This window comes from Labeo rohita, chromosome 12 (assembly GCF_022985175.1).
Source record: "Labeo rohita strain BAU-BD-2019 chromosome 12, IGBB_LRoh.1.0, whole genome shotgun sequence".
In the NCBI taxonomy this organism is placed as follows: domain Eukaryota; kingdom Metazoa; phylum Chordata; class Actinopteri; order Cypriniformes; family Cyprinidae; genus Labeo; species Labeo rohita.
The window spans coordinates 26,738,043-26,762,492 of NC_066880.1; the positions used below are offsets into that span (position 1 = coordinate 26,738,043).

At 34.6% G+C, this 24,450-nt stretch overlaps 4 protein-coding genes across 5 annotated transcripts in view; 1 reads left to right on the forward strand and 3 right to left on the reverse strand.

The window, feature by feature from the left end:
• LOC127174359 (uncharacterized) overlaps nt 1–922 on the reverse strand; it is a 1,715-nt gene extending 793 nt beyond the window's left edge. Inside the window, exons 1-2 of the mRNA XM_051124757.1 lie at nt 681–922; nt 146–428 (exon numbers count right to left, since the gene is read on the reverse strand). The gene's annotated coding sequence lies outside the window, so the exon portion shown is untranslated. The remainder of the gene's footprint in view (nt 1–145; nt 429–680) is intronic.
• A 1,915-nt stretch (nt 923–2,837) lies between these two features.
• ifnphi4 (interferon phi 4) lies at nt 2,838–4,423 on the forward strand. The gene is made up of 5 exons (XM_051123956.1): nt 2,838–2,969; nt 3,735–3,812; nt 3,920–4,063; nt 4,163–4,240; nt 4,331–4,423. Exons 1-5 carry the CDS (start codon nt 2,838–2,840, stop codon nt 4,421–4,423), a joined length of 525 nt encoding a protein of 174 aa, XP_050979913.1.
• A 6,357-nt stretch (nt 4,424–10,780) lies between these two features.
• cd79b (CD79b molecule, immunoglobulin-associated beta) lies at nt 10,781–14,525 on the reverse strand. Its single transcript, XM_051123645.1, has 5 exons — nt 14,358–14,525; nt 13,592–13,894; nt 13,393–13,511; nt 13,231–13,284; nt 10,781–11,046 (listed from the first exon to the last, which is right to left on the reverse strand). Exons 1-5 carry the CDS (start codon nt 14,407–14,409, stop codon nt 10,939–10,941), a joined length of 636 nt encoding a protein of 211 aa, XP_050979602.1. The 5' UTR covers nt 14,410–14,525; the 3' UTR covers nt 10,781–10,938.
• A 6,099-nt stretch (nt 14,526–20,624) lies between these two features.
• scn4aa (sodium channel, voltage-gated, type IV, alpha, a) overlaps nt 20,625–24,450 on the reverse strand; it is a 44,561-nt gene continuing 40,735 nt past the window's right edge. For both annotated transcript variants that reach the window (XM_051124660.1, XM_051124659.1), the window contains one exon: nt 20,625–24,043. In XM_051124660.1, the coding sequence (XP_050980617.1) occupies nt 22,743–24,043 (1,301 nt within the window). In that variant the 3' untranslated portion in view covers nt 20,625–22,742. The remainder of the gene's footprint in view (nt 24,044–24,450) is intronic.

Here is a 24,450-nt window from a genome sequence, read left to right on the forward strand (position 1 = left end):
AACTGAAGACAATTTCTAGGCATAATGCTCTAGTCACACAAAGCTGGATTCTGAAGGTAAAAAGGATAAAGCAAAACAAAAAAAAGTGGTAACCATGTCTTACTGTAATAGTGTTACAATGATAGACAACCAGTAGTTGACTTACATGCACATACTGGTACCGCAGCTCTTTCACTCTGTCAGAGTTTCTCTCAAATGGTACCCTGTAAATCTGTTTCATGGTCATCTGATGTTTCTTCAATACCCGGTCTATTGTGGAGATGCTGATAGAGTTTATATTTTGGAACATTACATTGTCTAGAAGGATTGCATTACGAATCTGTCTCAGTGTGATGGCATTATTTGCAATGACCATGTTGCATATTTCTCGTTCTTGTTGTTCATTTAGAAGTTTTCTTCTGCCACCCACTTGAGGCTGTCGTCCAATCCTAGACATACAAGTCAAAGGTCAACACTGTAAATTTGTTACAAAATGAGTTACCAATGTAATTGTACTGCTGTTTTATGGTACTACAAGTGTGATGCACTGCACAGTGACTGGAATACTATTCACAGTATTTTCTCCATTTTTTTTGTCTTTGTCATTTTTATAGTATCATATAACATCACATGAAGATATTACAGTACTCTAGGCCTACACACACACCAACACTGAATAGTTCAATAGAATAGTTCTGTACCTGTTTTCCCTGCGAAAGGTTTGGATGATGGAGGAGACTGTAGACCGAGGCACATTAGGCTGCACTCGGCGACCTGCCTCTGCCATTGTGAGGCGATGGTTTATAACGTGGTCAATAAGGGTGGCCCGGATTTCATCTGGGACATCATGGTGCCTCCGTGCTCCTCGGCCTCTTCCCCCTATTCCTCCATGCATTCTCACTCCTCCTCTTCCTCTTCCTCTTCCTCCTCTTCCTCGAGCAGGAAGTTGCTGTTGTACTTGGCGAGGTGCTTCCATGTTCACACTGCAAATGAAACTGGCCCCGGGCCAAGCTCTGTCTATATACTTTTGGCAGCAGTCATAATCATAGACAACACCTGTCAGGTAACTAAACAAACTGTTTGATTGGTCATCTGAGATGTGGGAAACTGCTCCTTCGTTAGTTCTAATTTCACCTGATTGATTGTCAAGTACTGTCATAAATTTATCAAATGTTCCAAGAAATTCTTTCATGGTATTATATCTTTGACTAATTTTGACAGTTGAACAGACAATTGTGCATATGATGACTTACACAATGAAACCATGCTGATATGTTTTGGAGAGAGTAACCATTTCACTGAAAAATCAACTAATCAGTTTAGATCAGCAAGATCTATTTATTTGGAAAATGTGCTAAATGTGGGCTCATTGTGCTAACTGTAGCTACTTGTACATAATCATTTGAAAAAAAGCACAGAGTCACTTGAGACATGTACTAAAGCATTTGCAATTTGATAAAACCAATGAAAAATGACATTCTGTTGTGAACAATTGCAAGGTGGTTTGGAGATTTGTCCATGTTATTTTGAGAATGTCATCTCGGTTTCAAGAAATGAGCCAAACCAATCGAGAAAAACTGTAATATACAGTATGTATATAGGCTATTTATTTTACCTTTCAGATGTATTTTTTTTTACTATATATATATATATATATATATATATATAGTTCATTTGCAAAAACAGACTCAGTTTTTAACAATTGCCAGAAATCATTTAATTGGGCATTCAAATTAATCTCAGTCAAACTGCAGTTAGGTTATTTCGATTAAGTAAAAATAACTAAACAAATACAACTAACACAATAAAACACGACAATAAAAACATGAAAACATTAAAAAAACATGATTTTCTGGAAATTAAAAACAACGTGAACAGCTGTCTGTTTTGCAAATACAAAGGAATTTGTGCATTTCCTTAAAGATTTAAATATTTGATTTAGGTATTACTCTTTTCAGTGACATTTTTTATAATATAATACGTAACATGCATTTACAGATTAGCTGAAATATGAAATATGTCGTCACGACTTTGCGACGTCACTCGCTTTCGATTTCACTTTCTCAGGTATTCCGCGGCGGAAATTCTTTCCCACATTCTTCTGTAAGAGTCAAAGTTCACACTCTCACGCAACCTGCACTTTCTTCTTGCAACCATCAAACATAAATAAATAAATAAAAGAAAGAAAGAAAGAAAGAAAGAAAGAAAGAAAGAAAGAAAGAAAGAACACCCCCAGAAATTACTAAAATAAATGATCAACAAAATAGACGTTATGTGTAATTAAGAGATTTTAAATCGCAAGATTACATAACTGCAGATAAAAATACATTTTGTGCACTATAATACCTTGTTTTGCTTATTTATGTTTGGATATAGCCTAAGTTACATTAACTAGCCTACTGTATATGTAGAAGGCAAATTTGTTGTTAGTCTGTCTGGGTCCGCTCTCGTTTTACATTTTATTTTTCACTGTTTTACCAATAGCAGTAGTCCGTATATGGTGTTTACTCTGTTTATTTTTGTTTAATGTACTTGTGTTTTTTTTAGTTTTGTACATATAAATCACTAAATTCCACTCCACCTGTTTACAGCAGTGAAACACTCCGCATTCCCACACTGACACAAAAGCTGTTGCGTAATTGAGGTGTTGCGTTCAGGTGCGCGCTTTTACAACTGGAAAGTGAAATGTCAGGTGCAATTCCCGAAAAGAGCATATATAAACGGCGAAGAGAATGGAGGAGAGACAACATCTTCCAGCAGCAGTAAAGAACAAGCGGAGATACAGCATTGAAACAGCAGCAGCTCTTCAGTGGATCAACCTGTGGCATCAGACATCTGTAGAAACTCAACACGACAGAATGGACCTTCGTTTGGTGCAGATCTGCCTTCTTCTGTCAGCCTGCAGTTTTAGCTCTGTGCTGAGCTGCAGATGGATAGAAGACAAGTTTAAGCAGTACCATGGAATCTCTTTGGATCTGATCAGAAAGATGGTGAGTTTAACTTTTTTTACGATTTTAATTTAAATTTTATTTGTAAATATTGTCATTAATTGTGGGACTAAGTGGAATGTTTGTATAAAAAATACGATTTTAATTTAAACATTTTAACTGCATTTTTTAATCATTATTTTTAATTGAGAGACTAAGTTGAATATTTGTATGTTAAAAACGTATTTAATATTACAAGACTTCATCATTACTTCGTCATGATATCCATTTAGAAAAGTTTTAAAATGTATCAATTATCATTGCATTGCTTTGAATTTTGAAACTACAGATCATATGATCACTTAATCATAAAACTAAGCATTAAATATCATCTGACCAAGACATATTATGGGAGATAAAAAGTGATAACTGATATATCCACCTTTTTCTTTAACGCGAAAGTAAGTCTATGGGCGTGACTTCCGGTTTATTATCCGCGAGAAGAATATTAACGTGCAGTACATGGTAAAACTGTTTGCACTACAAAGCAGTGTGGTCATAATTAAGATAATGCATTAAAATAATATAGTAAGACAGCCAATTTGCAGTATCAAGCAAATTTTGTACAGCTAAAAATAGCTAAAAGAGACCAGAAGCCGGAAGAAAATGATGGATACTTTACCTTAAAATTCATATCATATAAATTTAACCTAAAAATGTAAACTAACCAAAGTTAAGTTAAGTATAGCTAACTATAACACATTTAAACTTTTCAGATCTGATTCTGTTCAAAATCATTCATAAAATCTGTTTCTGAATTTTTCCTAGGGTGAGAAGATCCATAATGATCACGAGAACATCAACCCCATCCCGCATGATCTGATCAATAGCCACAGAGAAGCAGAGGTGAGGAAAAAGTCTTATTATTAGTATTATTATTTTAAAAAGACCATAATATGTGATGTTGATTATGAATCTATATTCATATGCCTCTCTATGTTTGTTCTTCTCAGCCTGAGAAACAGATCCTGTTCGTCATTCAGGCTCTGATGGAAATCACTGTCCTCTTCGACGATGCCGTCGTCCCCTGGGATGCTAAAAAACTGGAAGGTTTCTTAATCGTCATGCATGAGCAGATTAATGGACTGCGCTCATGTGTAAGTATAGTGTGTACATATATATATATATATATCTATACATAATACCACCAACATCAAACCGTAGGAACTCATTCATTCATATCTTTCTCGATGCAGGGTGCTTACAAAATAAAGAAGAACAAAAAGTTGCATCTGTATTTTAAAAGACTGAGACAAATGACAGAAGTGAACAAGGTGAGATTCTAATATTTAGGTCAATCATCAGGTATAAATGTGAAAACTCTAAATCTAAATGATTTACTGTGATCTGTATTACTCTTTCAGAAGGATGGAGGTCAAAGCTGGGAGATCGTCAGAAAACGGGTCATAAGTTTCATGAATCAGCTGGAGTTCTTCTCCCCCAAAACTGGTGTTTAAGATCCGGACCTCTTGAAGCTTCACTCGATTTACTGAAGTAAAAAAAAAGAAAAAAAAAAAGAAATCAGTGTTGTTAATCAGTGTTTGCACTCCTTTTTTATAATGGTATTTATACAGATGTATACAGTGTTTATTTATTGTTGTTTTTTATTTCTTATGTTTTTAGATGGTATTTATATATATATTAAAAGTATTACATTTTAATTGATTATTTAAATTATTCTGAATTGTTATTTATTTTATTTATGCAGTTTAATGCATTTTATACAATGACTTTGCATTCTGATTTCTAAAGATTATAAAGATATATTATTCTTATTTATTAATTAATTTATTAATGGTTTATTTTTTTGTACATTACATATAATGCAACAATGAGTTGATTACTATAAAAAAAGAAACACTTTTTGTATTTGTGGCATCAAATAAAGAACTTGAATGTTTTATTACATTTTGTGAATTTATTATTTTTTAAGGGGAGACACTGCAGACAAAAACACAGTTTTTTCATGTACCTGCAAGTTTGAGATTTTGGGCTTTTTGGTTTTTCATAAAGTGTTTTTTTAGACTAGCGGAAAGAAAACATCCAAAAGACACTGTTAAGTGTCTCTTTTATAGCACTTTTAAAGGCAGTTTCCTTAAAATACGTTTTTTCTCCTACACTGAGCCATAAATCTCCGCTTTAGCACTTACACACACCAAACTCCACATTTTTAATCCATCCTAAAGGTTTTTACAGAGGGATTTGTTCATATATAATTTGCTTGATTATATACAACATATATACAACATTTTTAAAAATTGTGAAAATATATAGTTTTCTGTCTGTTCTAAGTATTTCCTGAATTATGGAGTGGCAAAATGAGATACCCAAAATTCCCTCTGTAAAAACATTTGACTCTAATATGTCAGAAAAATAAAAACAAGAATTTTGAAACTGACTGCATAGAAATTTATGCAAATTAGCGCATATTTCATTAAATAATGCCTCAATTGCATAGTTAAGCCTAACATTTTAGAAATCTTGTAATACAAAAAAATGTTTGCAATTATCAATGTAATCAATTAACTGGGTAAGTAAGGCCATGGCTACTTTTTACCCTTTTCACCTGCAGTGTCTCATGTTATACAAAAAAGGGCGTAAAATCATTTCAAAACAAAATATCTTCCTGTTTGTTGTACACTACATGACCTTTCAAATCTGTACAGATTTTAAAGGAATAGTTCACCCAAAATGTAAAATATACTCACCTTCAGACCATCCAAAATGTAGATGAGTTTGCTCCTTCATCAAAAAGAGAAATGTAGCATTTGTAGCTTTTGCTGTGAATGGGTGGCGTCAGAATGAGATTCCAAACATCTGATAAAAACATTACAATACTCCACAAGCAAACTCAGATTCATCAGTTAACATCTTGTGAAGTGAAAACAAGAAGTGAAAATGTCTCTTCTAGCCAAAATAAGAGTCCATAATTCATAACAGCGCTTCCTATGTTCAAAATATCACTTGTTTTTATCAACTGTTTGGACTCTCATTCTGACGGCACCCATTCACTGCAGAGAATCTAATGGTCAAAAACATTGTTGGGTGTAACGTGAGTTACGTAATCAGATTACTTGTTTCAAGCAACTAGCAAAGTAACACTTACTTTTTCAAATAAGTAACGCCAGCTACTTTTTTCCCCCATTTATTGATTGACAAATCTCCTGTCGGGAAATCGGGAGTAAACACGATGTGATAAAACGTGAACATGCATCACTTTATCTGACTCACAAAAACAGATTCAGTATTCCTCAAAATGAATAAAAACAGTGAAATGCAAACTCAGAATATGACGCAAACCTGCAATAATTAAATATGTTAAATACAGTGTTGGGAAGGTTACTTTGGAAATGTAATAGGTTACAGATTACAAGTTACTTGATTTAAAATGTAATAAGTAGTGTAACTTTTCAATTACTTTATTAAAGTAATGTAACTTATTACTTTTAATTACTTTTTGATTACTTTTCTAAATTTCTAATTTTTTCAACTGTTAATCATTTTGAAACATTTAAACCAGGCAGAGTTAACTTTACAGTAGCACTCAACACTGATTACTGTCAGACTTTCAAAATCCTTTATCACTTGAATTAAGATTATAATAAGTAGGGATAATATACATCTTTATTTTGTGATAACAATTGTCTGAATGCAGGGCTCTCAAGTTTTGGAAAAAGTTTGGAGTGAGATTACTATTAGGGGAGGAGCCTCTCAAATATTTGCAGCATCGGCCCCTCTGCGCCACGCAATTCTCTCAAATTTTTTAATAGAAATTCAGTTTTATCTATTGGTTAAGATTGACCAGCACAAAATAGAAATTATCACAACTGGTAAATCTAATAAAAGTCAAATTCATAGAAAATTAAAAAAAAAAATGTTCTATATATTTAAAAATTGTAAATGTATCAAAAATAAAAAAGAAAGTTGGCCCCAAACGAGCCAAATTAACAGCAGTGCTCAATGTACATACTGTACACATACAGTAGGATTGCAGAACCTGCCCTGAGCATGTAGCCTATGTCAAGCTGTGTGTGTGTGTGTGTGTGTGTGTGTGTGTGTGTGAGAGAGAGAGAGAGAGAGAGAGAGAGAGAGAGGCCTACACATTTCCACTTATGAATGACATTTTGTATTTTGTAAGTGTTTTTTGCACATTTTGATGCTTTGATGACAGTGGTAGGGGCTCGAACTTAACTACACTAACTAGTAGTCGAATTATGTAATTTAATAACAAAATAAAATCTGTTACAGTTACTGAAAAACAATGTACAGTTAAATTACAGTTGCTTAAGAAAATGTTAACGATCCACACACACAGATTTGATTTCCAAAACTGCATTGACTGTTTCAGGAGTTTAGAACACGGAACAGGACACATGCTTATTTGATAACTGAACTTTAGAAAAGTAATCAAAAAGTAATCAAATGTAATCAGTTACATTACTTTTAAAGCACTTAAAATAGTTACTTATGCTACTTATTACATTTTAAATAGGGTAACTTGTTATCTGTACCCCATTACATTTCCAAAATAACATTCCCAACAATGTTGGTACATCTGTATTTTTGAAATATATAAAACAATTTATTTTATAAATTTGTCTGTCTTTTATCAGATTTACCCAGGGTGTAATTTGTGAAAAAAGCTGAGGGGGGATTGCTTTTGAAAACTTTTTTCTCTCTCCATAGGCGGAGGTTGAACCAACTCCAGTAAAGCTAGAGCCTAACTAAGTAACCTAATGTTAGTGTAATCTGTTAACAATGCACATTATATACCGTTTTTTTAGGCAAGTACCAGATAATGAGTGCCATGTCGTTAAATGTTTTAATACGACGAAAACTGTCTAACGTGATCACAATTTAATAAAAACATTGTAAGTTAGGCCTATTAATTGTAATGATTTCATTTCAAACAACGAATAAATTGCAAAGAACACAGTATCAACAAAGCTTTTTGAAACTCCGAATCAGTAAACCACTGCGTCGCAAAATGATTTGAAAGCGCTCCAGTCGGATCGCGAATCATTCGATTCAGAACGGGACTTCAGAGCGCCTATCACGAATCATTTGATTTAGATCGGAATTTAGGAGCGGGTTCGCGGGATGTTCTTATCACCACCGGGGATAAAAAGAAATAGAACGGGACAAGCTGTCCCTTTCTCAGCGTGAGAAATACAAGGTGTGGCGTGAGAGCGTGTGAACTGGTTGAAATGCGTGTGTCTCACGGTGAATGCGTGAGACTTGAGAGCCCTGCTGAATGTACATTATCCCACTTATTGCACAGCTGCTTGATAGATTATTTAGATGTTTCGTGTCAAAATAATTAGACACGAAATACTGATCTGAGTTGAAATATTTGAAGCTTCCATGAAGAGATCAGTTGCTAAATGGCAAGTTCAAACTAGACATTTTAGGGATACAGTGCAGTCATACCAGTTTTCTTACACAACATTTCACCACATAAATAATTAAGTAGTAGTACTAGTTTGTTAGTTATCTTATAATCCATTACAATGTACAAAAAAAAAAAATAAAAAATAAAAAAATAAAAAAATAAAAAAAATATGGCAGCAGCTGCGTTTGTATGAAACAACAGAGCAAGTCCACGATACCAGGATGACAGAATTAAGAAATTGTACACATAATATTGAATTAAGCTTTAATATTTTATTAGCTAACAAAACGCAAAGCTTCCGCCAAGTAAAATTATCAAGCATATAGCACTGACTTTTTTTTTTTACTTTTATTTTTGGGCTTTTTATGCCTTTTATTGTGATAGGACAGTAGAGAGATGACAGGAAAGAGCTGGGAGGAGCTCTTAAATAACATCGTAACAAGAAATAGCTATGATACTGGGTTTGAAATCAAATGTTTGCATAGTTATGACAGAAAACACTAGCATCTAACAATGCCTTGGAAAAAACAATCTTAAAAAATAAAGTTTATGCATAAACCCAAATAGGAAATAAAATTATCGAATAAGCATGTGTCCTGTTCTGTGTCCTAAACTCCTGAAACACTGGTGTCTCATTTTAGAGCAGCCAATGCAATTTAAAAGAAGTAAATTCAATCTGTAAGTGTGGGTGGGTGTGTGAAAAAATTCAGATGTAATCCCCTTTGTAATCACTGGCATTTTTCAAAAGTAACTGTAATTTAATTACATTTTTTTTCTCAGTAACTGTAACTAATTACAATTACATTTATTTTGTAATTAAATTACGTAATTCCGTTACATGTAACTAGTTACTCCCCAACACTGGTTAAATAATACAAATGTCCTTTATATATATAATCCTGCTTATTAACCAGTATCTTTGCTGTTGATTAAATTCAACCACATGAATAAGCAAAAATATGTGCTTCATATTTTTTTTTTTTTTTATTGCTGAAGAGTGATCCTCTCCTCTGTGAATGTACTTTTTGTTTCAGTCTGAGGTGAATTAATTTCACTTTTGGTCTGAAAGGGCTTTTATGTTTGCCAAAATTAGAATAAAAAACAAACAAACAAACAAAGAAGCAAGCCCCGCCCAGATTTGAAAAGTAATGTAAAAGTAATGCAATGCATTACTTTCTAAAAAAGGAAACTAAGTAACGCAATTAGTTACTTTTTTAGGGAGTAATGCAATACTCTTAAAAGTAACTTTCCCCAACGCTGGTGAAGAAGTGATGCTAAATTCTCCAAATCGGTTTAGATGAAGAAACTCATCTTGGTTTTAAAAATCTGGCAACTTAAATCGCTCTTCCTGTCGGCAGCATCGACTGGTGTAGACGCTAAATCAGAGTCATGTAGTGTATTCCAGCCTTAAAAGAATTACTTTGTCTGAATGGCCATGAGATGGCGCACTTTCTCTCCCTACAGCTCTTACAGTAGCTCAGAAGACTGAACAAACAGTCCGGTTTTTCTTAAACTCTCCTTTAATATGTGTAGTATTCTGTCTTTCATTTTAACTCTATAGACTTAATCCATATATAGGCATACACTTTTAAAAATAAAGGTTCTTTATTGGCATCAATGGTTCTATGAAGAACCTTGAACATCCACAGAAAAAGGTTCTTTATAGTCTAAAAAGATTCTTTAGATTTTTAAAATGTTCTTCAAAATGGTTCTTTTATAGGAACTGTTAACTGAAAGGTTCTTTTGGGAACCAAAAATGGTTCTCATGTGGCATCACTGCAAAAACACCCATTGGAACCTTTATTTTTAACAGTATAGGTTCCAGATGTGATTTGAGACCTCTGAGAAGAGTGTAAAATCTTAAGTATTATAACATAAGATATAAAATACATACTTGGGATTTTTCAGTATTTTACTAATCAAACATAGCAAATTTACAACAGTGACAATGATAAATCTTTTTACAGACAGCTTCGCAGATGCTCTTTCAAATCATGACGATCGTCAGACTTGTGATCATGTGATTATGATCAGACTAAAATGCAAAGAAAATATACCAAACATTTACCAAAAAAAGCAGCTTTGTGGAAAACACCTGCTTTTCACATGCTTATTTTAACAGATACGAAGTGAAAGTTTCCTTAAGCTTTGAGCAGTTCCTTACAACTAGTATTTGTATGACCAAATACAGAGCACCTTGTTATGAATGACTAGTGCATTCATACAACAAACACACACATTTAATACACAGTACAGTAAAATGAACTATATATGAACTATAGTAAAAATTGTAATAAAGAAAACAAACAAGCAAACAACAATAAACACATAAGTTAAACGTATTGCAAAGTCTATAGATGATTGTTAGCTGTTAGTTGTATATGTCACAACCTGCATGGCATCATAATTTCATGCTTTCCAAAAAAAAAAAAAAAAAAAAAAAAGCATTTACTGTATTCACACAGAGTGACATCAGTCTGCGTACATGTGATTTATCCAGCACAAACTCATAGTGGATTGGACGTAATCACGAGTCTGGCGTTGATATCTGCTGATCGCTAATCTGATGGATGTTTTTTCTCACTCTTGGTCTGGGGACTCGACTTCCCATGCTGCATCTGTGTCCCGGGCATAAGCAGTGATGTCCTCATACAGATCAGCGCCACCACACTGCTCAATTTGAAGCCCCTGGACAGCACAGACACAGAGAACACACAGTTGATTAGCAAAGCAAACTCATGGATGTGATGTTTTGTGAAAGTGGTATACTAAAGCAGTAAGTCATGAACCAAATTAAACAACTCTTTCGTCAGGGTAGAGAGGTGTATAGTTCATTAGTGTTCAAAAATAATTCCAAACGAAACCGAAGCCAGTGAAACCGTCAAGTGTTTTGTAACAACACAACAGTAACAGTGGTACATTGCTGAATGATTCAGTCTTTTTGAATAAATCAAAACAGTTTACGGAACGATTCTATGGCTCATTTGTCATAACCTGCGAGTGAGTCCTTGAAATCACTAATTTACAAAATTATGATTTTTTTTAGTATATTTCTTAAACTTTTGTTTCAGTAAAAAATCAAAGCATCTTTAAATTAAGATTTGCAAAATTACTTGAGAAGCGAAATTACACAAGGTAGCCTTGTTTTCTAAAAAATGTATTAAAATTAAGTAACTTTAAACAAAAAAAAAGTGGCTTAACAATAATAAGTATCTGCAGTGGGTGAGAAAATAAAACCTTTCTTTTTTCCTTTATCTTTTTATTTTTTTAACCTCATTTAAGGTATGAACTCACTTAATTTTGCTAATTTTGAAAAACTATTATTATTATTATTATTATTATTATTATTATTATTATTACCCCACTAACAGATTTTTTTCTTTATTTTGAATAAACTCTGTTAATTTTGATAATTTTACAATGTATCAAATATAATTGACTTTATGCTTAAAACAGCAACAAATATCTGCTGATGGGGTAAGAAAAATAACATAAGTTTTTTGATGGAAAATGAATTAAGTTTTTAAATTTAAGTGACTTCATGCTTTAAACAGCACCACATATTTGCTAACAGGGTGAGAAATATAAAACATGTTTCCCCTTTGAATTAAGATTTTTTTTTACCCCACTGACAGATATTTATTTTTTCTTTATTTTAGGTATAAACTCACTTAATCTTGCTAATTTTGAAAACCTATCAAAATTATGTGACATTATGCTTCAAACAACTTCCAGTGAGGTATGAAAAATAAAACTTGTTTTTCCTTTAAATAATAATAATAATAATAATACTTATTTTTATTTTTCTTAGCCCACTGACAGATTTTTTTCTTTATTTTGTATACGTTTAATTGTCAAAATTTCAAAATGTATCAAATTTACGTGACTTTATGCTTAAAACAGCAACAAATATCTGCTAATGGGGTACGAAATATAAAACTTGTTTTCACTTTGAATTAAGTTTTTTTTTTTTACCCCATTGGCAAATATATATATATATTTTTTTATTTTGAGTTGTTAGTTATCAACTAACATGAACAAACAATGTAAAAATAGATTTATGTGAAAATACAGTCGTTCATTCTTAGTTCGTGTTAATTCACGGTGCATTACCTGATGTTAACAAACAGCTTGTGATTTTAATCATGCATTAGTAAATGCTGAAATTAACATTAACTAAGATTAATAAATGCTGTAGACGTATTGTTCGTTCTTAGTTCATGTTAACTAAAGTAGTTAACTAATGTTAACTAATGAACCTTACTGTAAAGTGTTACTACTGTATCTTGATTTAAGAAGGCTTAGATATTTGTTCTGAAAAACCATTCGAAAATACTGAGAAAGAGAATCATTTTTACAGTGTCTGGCAGAGACAAACAGAGCGATACAAACGGATGAAACGTCCCAGTGGACTCTCAGAAAACAGGTACAAAAGCTCTGACTAGGGTGGTACCTTTTGAAAATGGTGATACCATTTTGGTATATTTAAGGTACATGTTAGTACCCAAAGTATACATGTTAGTACCTAAAAGGTACAAAAGTCTACCTTTTGAAAACGTTCCACCCCAGTGACCACTTTTGTACCTTTTTTTTCCTGAGAGTGTACTGATGAACTGTTATCAGAACTCTTTTGGAATGCCACTCAGCCAATAAAATTCAAAGACCAGAATTTGGAGAGGTTAGAAATGTTCCTATTTGTTTCATAAAATCACAAGTATAAATTAATGCATTGTCTAGCAAAACAGTCCATGCGTGTTTTCACTTCCGGAAATGCATGCAACAATAGCTGCAGAGCTCGGAGCAGAAAACTCGGCCAACCGTAAACCAACACAATGACAGTAACAAGCTAAACAAATTAACCAAAGCACTCACCTCATATATATGGTCATCCTCAGGCACTTCATAAATGGCATCTTCTTTCTTCTCCTGAAACACAATGAGAAACCACTATAAGATAACGATAAAAATGAAGGTAAAAGGTAATGAATATTTTACATAGAAAAGTGCACAAATGAGAAATGTTCTGGCCCTCACCAGTCTGTAATACTGCACCAGAGGAACGACAATGCACAAAATCAACAGTAAACCCTGAATGAAAATGATAACATCCTTGACTCGCGATCTCATCAAGATACTTTGGGGGTCACTGTATCCTGGAGAAGAAACAGAAAAATATGTGTGTACAAGCTAGAGAAGAAAGCAAATGAAACAACATTGACAAATTGACACCTACTAGACACTTGTAGCTCAGTTCCTGGTCCATTACTGCCCTTGAGCCTGCAAAAGTAAGTGCCACTGTCTTCGGTCTCCACTTTCTTTAAGGTAATGGATGCATTCATAACATTACTCCCCTTCATTATCTTTATTTTGTGGCTGTCCTGAAGTTGTTTTTCGAAAGTCGGGTCTTTGGACCACTCTACAGGAAACGACCCATTAAATGGATTAGGGTTAGACGGCACGCAGTATATTATCACAGTCCGACCGGTCTTAACGCCAATGAATCGTGGCTTCTGGAACACGTGGACATTTCCTCCAGCTGCAAAGATAAGATGGATAAAGAGAAAACTTACAAGACAGAACCGGATCAATATTTCAAAGGTCATTTTCAAGTTATCAGCAAATGCTAAACAGCAAGTGCATCTCACAGTATTATAAACTGCTTTAAACCATGCAGTTCATGACATGGTTATTGTAAAAATGATATATCTCGCAAATGCAAACTTGTTTTGAAGCGATGGGACTTCCTCTTTCGCTCACAGATGGAAAGGAAGAACAACACTGAAAACAAGTCTAGGGCAACTGTAATATGCAAACTGTAATCCTGCAACTTTCAGATGTGAAACAAAAATCATATGAATTCATTGTAAACTAACGCTGCCCTAACAAATTGAAGCTTAAGCTTAAAAAGTGCACCAAAAGGTGCACCAATTTTAAACAGCCACCTATGTTAAAGTTAAACACAACAGCAGTTTTTTTTATAGTCGTAAGCAGTCGTTTACCTGAGAGGTAAATCAGCGCCATGACTGAAGATCCCAGCAGGAAGTAATGCATGATTATTGATCCTGAAATACACCTCTACAAGAAAGTGTAGAAGATCTCACAGACAGAACAGAAGAAAGACAACTACACCAGAGTGAAGGGTGCAGGTCGTGAAGCTGATGATGATACGATTCCGTTTCAGAGAAACATGCAAATTGATACACTCATGCATCAAAAGGTTCACTAGCAAGTGAATCATCCTCATGCATCATGCAAAATATATAAAGATGGATAAAGGCTACTTATGTACAAACATGAGTAATGTCAACTGTTCATGCATTACAAAAACAAACTAATGTCTTTACAGTAAATTTGCAGTATGTTTTCCGTTAAGTTTATGTTATTTCCTTTAATCCTAAAACAGAATGCAATGCAATGTGTCTCGCTATTAAAAAACCATTAACTACAGATTTTGCCTTAGTAAACTCCTAATTTGCTGCTTATTAGTAGTTAGTTAAGTAGTTATTACGTTCAGGTATTGGGTAGGATTAGGGATGTAGAATAGGTGCTTTATAAGTACTAATAAACAGCCAATATGGTAATAGTAGGCATGCTAAAAAGTAACTAGCTAATAGTGAGAATTGTTCCATACACTAAAGTGTTACCATAATTCAAAATAAAGCGGAAACACCTGTGAAGAATGAATATGAAAAAATATTAACATGGTCAGCCTACATTAGGCTATATTTTTACACTTTCTCAGAATGCATCATACGTTCCAAAAAATAGAAATTAGCCAGTGCAATTGTAATACGCCCGCAAAGAGTACATGAAGAGTTCAGATGCAAAACCAGCTAAAAGGTCAAAAATGAGGTAATGATACTGAGTGAATGCTCTCGACATATATTATACGTCAATCAAATACTTCTTCTTCAAATTCGCTAAAATCCCAGCCTCAGCCCAACCAGAAGTACCAGTACTTACATAGAAACCTATACATCTGAGCCTGATAAAAATGCATATTTTAAAGAAAGACATCAGATGGATTTAGCTGGTTTTGCATCTGAACTCTTCATATATTACAGTATATATTGTGAATTCTGCAATAATGGATTAAATAAAAAGGACTGTTTTGTGTTCTGTTTTTCTTCTGCTCAAATAATAGCTGCTATACTGAAGAAAACTGATGCAAAAACAATTTTCACTTAGAAAAAAATTATAAAGAAATTGCAGGAAAAAAGAAATTTAATTAAAGGTGAAACTTTGAAGTAGAAAAACTGAAATAGTATTTTCTTGTCAAACATGAACTACAGTGATCTTTCACTTATTTACTAGTTTAAAAATCATTATGTAAAATCGTTTTGTTTCCCTGTTTCTATTTTACTGTGTCAGTAACAATTTATCTTGATGGTCCCCTTTAGGCATTCTGTTGTGTAAGTAAATAAGTAAATATTCTGCAGGAGTGTAATAATAAGGTTGTACAAAGTAACATTTATCATAACAGGCACTACAATGGTGGTACAACCAGAGATATACATCCATTTTTTTCACGTTTTGTTATGTTGCAGCCTTATGTTAAACTGCTTAAAATTACTTTTCCCCACATCAATCTACACTCCATTCACCATAATGGCAAAGCAAAAAACAGGTTTTTAACATTTTTGCAAATTTATTAAAAATTAAAAACTTGTGAAGAATTAATATGAAAAATTTCCTAAATATTAACATGGTCAGCCTACATTAGGCCATACTTTTACACACTTTCTCAAAATGTATCATATGTTCCAAAAAATAGAAATTAGCCACTGAAATTGTAATACACCCACAAAGATTATATATTACAGTATATACTGTGAATTATGCAATAATGAATTACACAAGAAGGACTGTTTTGTGTTCTGGGTTTTTTCTGCTCAAATAATAGCTGCTATACTAAAGAAAACTGATGTAGAAACAATTTTCACTCAGAAACTGCTAGCAAATGTCACAAACAATTATAAAGAAATAGCAAGTAAAAACTGAATTAAAGGTGAAACTTTGAAGTAGAAAAACTGAAATACTATTTTCTTGTCAAACAGAAACTACAGTAATCTTTCACTTATTTACTAGTTTAAAAATCATTATGTAAAAATTTAAAGTAAAATTGCTTTTCCCGGTTTCCATATTACTGTGTGAGTAACAATTAATTTCGATGGTCCACTTTAGGCATTCTGTCGTGTAAGTAAATAAGTAAATATTCTGCAGGAATGTAATAATAAGGTTGTACAAAGTAACATTTATCATAGCAGGCACTACAACCAATGCATCATACGTTCAAAAAATAGAATATCAATTGCAATTGTAATACGCCCACAAAGAGCATATATTACAGTATACATTGTGAATTCTGCAATAGTGGATTACATAAGATGGACTGTTTTGTGTGACTGTTTTTCTGCACAAATTATAGCTGCTATACTGAAGAAAGCTGATGTAGAAACAATTTTCACTCAGAAACTGCTAGCAAATGTCACAAACAATTATAAAGAAATAGCAAGTAAAAAAATTAAAGGTGTAATTTTGAAGTAGAAAAACTGAAATAGTATTTTCTTGTCAAACATAAAACACAGTAATCTTTCACTTATTTACTAGTTTAAATATCATTATGTAAAAATTAAAAGTAAAACCGCTTCTGCTCTGTTTTCCTGCCAGTCATATTTTATTGTGTCAGTAATACTTTATTTTGATGGTCCCCTTTAGACAGTCTGTTGTGTAAGTAAATGTAGATATTTTACAGGAATGTAATAATAAGTAACATTTATCATAGCAGGCACTACAATGCTGATAAAACCGAAAAATATACGGTGCCTTTCAAAAGTATTCAAACCCCTTCATTTTTTTGTTTTGTTATACTGCAGCCTAAGGTTAAACTGCTTTAAATTACTTTTTTTCCCACATCGATCTACACTCCATATGCCATAGCAAAAAACTGATTTTTAATATCTTTGCAAATTTATTAAAAATAAAAAACTTAAAAAATTCCTTTGCATAAGTATTCATACCCTTATCTGGGACACTTGAAATTCAGCTCAGGAGCATTCGTAATCACATGTAGTGGAGTTAACTAGTGGCAAATTCAGTTGAATGGGTATGATTTGGAAAGGCACACACGTCTAACAGCTCAAAATGAATATCAGAGCAAAAACCAAGCCCTGAGGTCAAAAAAAAAACTGCCTGTAGAGCTCAGAAACAGGATTGCATCAAGCCACACATCTGGGGAAGAGTTCAGAAAAAACTGAAGGTTCACAGAAAGCAGGTAGTCTCCGTTACCCTTAATGGAAGAAGGTTAAACTAACCAGGGGTACGTTTCCCAAAAGCATCGTTAGCCAACTATAGTCGCAAGTTCCGTCGTTACCAACATAGTTCAACGATTCTGTGTTTCCCCAAACCATAGTTCAAACGAACATTTGCAAACAATGTCACAAACTTACGTTGGTTGGAACTACAGATCTCGACCTGTGGTTAGAAGTGTAGTTCCTTGTTAGTAAGACATATAGGTTGAATAAATTATGCTCTTGGGCACAGTAAGCAAGCTAGCATGCAGTGCAATCTATATCTTCCATTCTATCTAAATATAAATGCATTTTAATCTATGTTATTTTTGCATTTATCTATGCTCTGTTTTTGAATAGTGAGCACGTGCATACGTGCAGGGAACAAAAATAGTAAATTTGTCATCAGGTGCCATGTTCAATATAGCTGCATTTTAGAGATTTATAATCAGTTAAATAGCAGAAGTTATTACTCAGTGACATCATTAACCACGTCCATACATTGTTGAACTAATGTGGTTCAAACGACGAAGAAGCAACGTGTTCGGGAAACATCCGTGACAAGCTAGTTCGTTTCCACAACAATGCATCGTACTATGAAGGTTAATCAGCGAGTTACGTCGTTGTATGGGAAACGCACCCCAGGACTCTTTTGAGTAGAAGAAAAGCTCAGTGCACCAAAATATATTCATTGCCTTAATGAAAACCCAGTCCAGAGCATGACTGGGCAGAAGATTCACCTTCCAACAGGACAATGAATCTAAGCACACAGCAAGAGTGGCTTATAGACAACTCTGTGAATGTCCTTGAGAGGCCCAGCCACAGCCTGGGTTTGAACCCAATCAAATATTTCTGGAGAAACCTAAAAAAAAATATGTGCTTCTGCCCCCATCCAACCGGACAGAGCTTGAGAGGTGAACAGGTGAGAAGAAGAATGGCAGATAACTGCCAAATGTTGATGTGCAAAGCTTGTCGCATCATACTCAAAAAGACTTGAGGCTGTAAAGGTGCCTTAGCTAAGTACTGCGTTAAGGGTATGAATACTTATGCAATGTACTTATTTTTAATACATTTATGAAGTTGAGACAACTCTGTTTTTGTCATTACGGTGTATGAAGTGTAGATTGATGTTAAAAAAAGTAATTTAAAGCAGTTTAACATAAGGCAGCAACATAATAAAAGTGAAAGAAAAAATGAAAGGGTATGAATACTTTCGCAAGGCACTGTATATTAGTATATTGGTACACTAAACGTGCGTAATTGTTTAGCCACTTGGGAGAATGGCTTCAAAAAGCTAATTTTTCCAGGACAAAAATGCTGTGTCAGTGAACAGTAAATGTTTTTTGGTCAAATTTTTCTGTATTTATGTGGACGTAGCCCATGCAAGACAACACCATTGATGTATTATCTTTATTTTGGTTTTCAATGTCGCCTGAATTTTATTATTGCTGCAGTTTTTGCCTTTTCTGAGGGTTGCAAGGTTGGATTTGTTGTGTCACACAATAACAGTAAATTGTCTTTAATTTCCATGAATAAGCTGGTGCTTTCCATGCACGTCTGTGGTGCAGTCTATCGCAGTGGGTGGAGAGCAGCAGTCATTGAGCTGTGTGAAGTGTATGGCACTCAATGCAGCTGTAACCACACTCACACTCGGTTATCAGCTAAAGTCAGAACTGTTTGAGAAAACAGTGCCTTCATTACCTTAAATGCTCAGTCCTCAAATCAACCAGAATGAGTCGAACTGGTAGAAACAGAGGGACTAATTATAATATTAGTACGAACCTGTAAAATGCCTCCCGGGTAGTTTTTTTTTTTTTAAGAACACTGAAAATGCTGGGCATCAAAGGTCAGCAGTGCAGGAAAATCTGAAGCTGTAAACCAGCTATATTTCAGCAAATAAAGTAGCACATCCTTGTCTGCGACCATCATGATACTTACATTATGAACCAAAAACACAGTGACTTTTTAACACAAAAATCAGCAGTATGCACTCTGTAAATATATATAATACCTTAATACTATGTATTTGTAAAATTTATTAGCAATTTCTAAGTGAAAATTGTTTCTACACCAGTTTTTCTGTGTAGTAACAAATATAGTCACATGAAATGTGTTTTTTTAATGTCTTAATATAAGGGTGTGGTCTGAAAAGTTTGGCAGCTGATGTAAAATAATGAGCAAAATGACAATAAGGAAATAACCAAAATAATTTTAAACATTTTATAAAAATTATGGACTGGCTGTCAGTCCACTCCAGCATCCCTGCAGTCCTAAACACCTGCAGGCATGCAGTTTGGAAACAGGATGGATGGAAAAAAGAGGTTTGTGTACTTTACCACCACCAGCATGCTGTAATTCACCCTCTCTTTCTGAACTTTAACACTGGTTCAACGCTGGGAGCTCAGTGGCCTGAAGAGATGACCAGATGTCTGCTAACACACACGCACACACACACACACACACACACATAAAACACTTCACTGCCTCAGTTTCTGATTGACTCAGATGCTGTGGGAACAATGACTTTCACCTAAATACGGTCTAAAAAATAGTAACAGGTTTGAAAAAAAAATTGTTTGTCCAATAAAAGCTGTTGTACTAGTACACATCTCTAAACACTGAACAGTAAGACCGTCAGCAATATTATTCGCTCCCCAATCAGTGAATATGCTTGTGAAAGCTAAATTATCCCCATAGCACAAATGCCAATGTATAGATCACTGGATTCCAAACTTATTAAAACTGGTTACCTGAGGTGAAGACATCTGTAGCTGCGGGTAAAAATAGACGGTGTGAAACAAGAACAGCTATCCGGGCAGGGGCCACTGTGACACACAGAAAAAGTCATATGGAGCACAAGTCTCATGGAAAAAAGGGTCTTGATAAACACCTCTGGGAAAACACATCCACAACAACACATGATAGCATGCTAAGACTGTAAACGCCACTAATCCTGACATGAGATGAAGCGTGATTCTGAAGAACTGCAATCTGAGATGCAATACTAACCTTTAAAGCATGAAGAGACAAATTTATCTTATCAAATTTATTCTATGAATGCACATTGAATTAAATGTTGTCAAGTGGTGATACAAAGAAAAAGACAGCATCTGAGAAATACGCTTCTATCTGCAAAGTGTATATACAGGCAAATAAAGGCAAGCAAAAGCTAAAGCACTGCAATGTCTCTCTCTCCTTGATAAAAATGTAAACAATAGAAAATTATATGCATATTAACAATATCAATATGAAACCAAAAGTGCACAAAACGGCACACAGATTACATACAAGCTCATGAGATTTTTTTTTCTCAATAAAATAAATTCTCATTTGAACATACAGTAAACTATGCTTTTTTTTGGTAATGAGAGACCCAATCTAAAAACTATACAAGAGGTAAATATAAATATCTTAAAAGTGCTTAATTTATGAGTTTTAAGAAATAAGACATTTGCAGTCACATTAAGACTTCAGAGGAAATCCATTATTAAATATCTCTAATACATAAAATGTTAAGCTATGACTCACAGGTACTAAAACACTGTATGTTTTTGGGGTAGCATTAACTGAAAATGTTTTAAAATGACAAATTAAAAATTTTATTATTCAATAATTTAATGAAAGGAATTTAAAGGAAGGTGTAAACATCACAACCATATCTCCAGTAATAAATACAAATTTCAGCTACAGATAAATTAGGTAAGAATTGTGAATTGGGGTTATTCAAACTAGTTTTTTTTTATTTAACTGATATCTTCTGAATAAGAACATGAGAACATGAAAACTGCATTTACTTTTCAGGCTTGGTAGATTTTTAGCATATTAGTTAAATAATCACAAGTGAAAATCTAAATGTTTTGACTACCAGGGCAATAAAAGGACATGCTACAATTACACTATGGTTTCAGTGCTTCAAGTTATAATTTACAATATATTTAAAAAAATGTATAGTACAATCACTCGGCACTACAGCTGCACTGTATGTGTTTTTCATAGTGGCACATTCTGCTTAAAGTGCCTCCATACACCCCACTGTACAGGATCAGTTTCTGTTCTACTCATTCCTCCATTCTGCTGTAAACTGGTAAACAAACTGAGATTATAAATAGTTCAGTAGACTAAACAGACTCTGGGACATGTTAAAGTCAATAACAATGTTTTTAGTAGTTTTTACCAGTGATAAGTGTTTATAAATACTGTAGGAACTTTTTTGATTATTGGAAAGAATTTTTAAAAACTAATTATTAATTGTCCGGGAGCAATAAATACTGATACAACTTGCAACAAGTATGCAAAAGATTATTTAAGACAAGGTGCGTTTAAGACTATGATGAGCCTGTAAAATCCAAGCTTATTGAGAAAATTGTGCTTTAAGCTTTGTATACAGTAGAATTGCTTGGTATTAATGTGCAGGGGATAAACTATGAACTTTTTTCCACCATATTAGAATTTTTTTTCTTCCAAAACTCACTTCTGCAAACAAAAGTCCCAGGTTTTTCACCCGAAAGGAACCAAACCAGTGCAGAAAGATTATCTGGAGGCTGAATATCAATGATTATTTAAAAAAAGTTTAACTTTCAGCTCATTCCCAAGATGGCACCAAAAGTTCAAACTGGGAGTGTCCACTTTTACCTATATGGCTATAACTCTTGGGCTGAATGAGATATATGGACCAAATTTGGTACATTTGTGTATGGGCTCAATCTGAGGTCACATGAAAAAAAATTGCGCCACTTAGCCACTTGGTGGCGCTATAACAGGGAAAATTTAGAAAAAACTCTAACTGCGTGACCGCAAACATATATACGTATAAGGGCATAAGAACTTGGCTACATCATGACAAATATACTAGGACATTTCTAATTGGGAACAAATAAAATGAATTCTAAATAAAACAGGTCTTTACAAAAGTTTAAATAATAAAAAACAGTACTCCCCAAGAAATAGCATTCCAATGCTGTCACACTGTAGCAGTCCTGTGTAATCCTTTCAGCCATCTTTTTTTTTTTGGAGCATACGTTGTTCAGTGTGTGCAGGTGATACTCCGTTTTACATTACAAGGATTATTCTCAGTCCATAGTCATTGTCCACCAGCTATACTATTGACTCTTTTATTGTTGCATTCTCTGAACTGCAAAGGCCATGCGTCGTGGGTGCGGACCGGAGGATCACTTCACTTGTGAGCTCTACTGGTAATATGAGTTGTCCATGTGGTCGAGGGTAGGTTACTGATACTCTGTGTTGTGTGACTGTGGTGGGGTTGGGTGGCTGTGCACTAGGGGGCATTGGCCTAGCCTGCAGCTCAAGAGCCATGGCGAGTTCTGGATTGCTGCCATATAGGGCATCCATTTTCCTTGCAATCAACCCTTCGGTTTCAGGAGGTTCGCCATCGTCTTTACTCCTAACTTTCCGCTTTGAACGATGCATGAAGCAGGCATAGCGGATAGCACGTTTGAGGAGATGCCTACGGTATGTTCGTTGAACCGCGATGGCTGCACGCTCTTCCTCTTTCCTCCTGAGTGTGGTGGTGATGGGCTCAAACGAGGCAGATGTGGGATTGCTCATTTTGAACTTGGCTTCGATGCTCTCCTTCATGGCAGCCATCTCAATCGTGTCACCAAGAACCTCACGGGTAACTGCCAAAAGAATATCCAGACAGTGTATTTTGTCGCCGGTTACAATGGGCAGATCCATGGTGATTAGTTTGAGGCGATTGGGTTTGGCAATTCGCAAAGGCTCCTGCAAAGCATCGACGAAGTCAAACACGCGGTTGTAATCGATGAACTGCGTAGCATCAGTGTCAAACTTTTCCCACGTCTCGTCGAACATCTCAAAGTCATCCTCGCAGAGCGGGTCTCCGCTCTCCTCCTGAGCAACATTGAAGTTCTCGAGAATGATAGCAATGTACATGTTCACGACCACCAGGAAAGACATGATGATGTAACTGCAGAAAAACATGATGCCCATGCCAGGGTTCCCACAGTTACCCCGAACATCTGTACCAGGGTTCTCAAAGTCAGGGTCACAATCTGGAGGGCCGCTGTTAAGAATCGGCAGCAGAAGCCCATCCCAGCCTGCTGAGGTTGTGATCTCAAACAGGCAGATGATGCTGCCGCCAAATGTTTCAAAGTTGAAGATGTCGTCGATGCCTGCCTGCTTTTTCACATAGGCAAAGTTAGACATGGCAAAGATGGAGAAGATGAACATAATGAGGAACAGAAGCAATCCGATGTTGAAGAGGGCGGGAAGTGACATCATCAAGGCAAACAAAAGAGTCCTAATGCCTTTTGCCCCTCTGATGAGACGCAGCACACGGCCGATTCTGGCGAGCCGGATGACACGGAACAAGGTGGGAGACACAAAGTACTTCTCAATGATGTCTGATAACATCAGACCTTGGGAAAAAAAAGATATGGGTTATTATAAACAATTTAGTGCAGTTACAGTTTATCCAAATCAGTAAAATACACTATAACAAACTATAATGACATGATGTTTGACAACTATAATTCTACACCAACATCATTTGATGACATCATTTGAAAAACTTGTCAGAGCTCCTAAAGGTATCAATGCACTATGGTTTCCAACTGAAACGAACACTAGCGGCAAAATGTCACCAACAACTTTTAGTACTTTTCATACAAATTAGGATTACGGGGCAGATTATCACTTAATAAAGACTTATTTTCACATGGTTCCTCACACAATACTATGTTTAGAAAAAGATTTGTAAACAAATACATTTTGATGTCTGCATCACATAACCAGCTCCCTATGAATGGCTTTTCTGATACAGTAA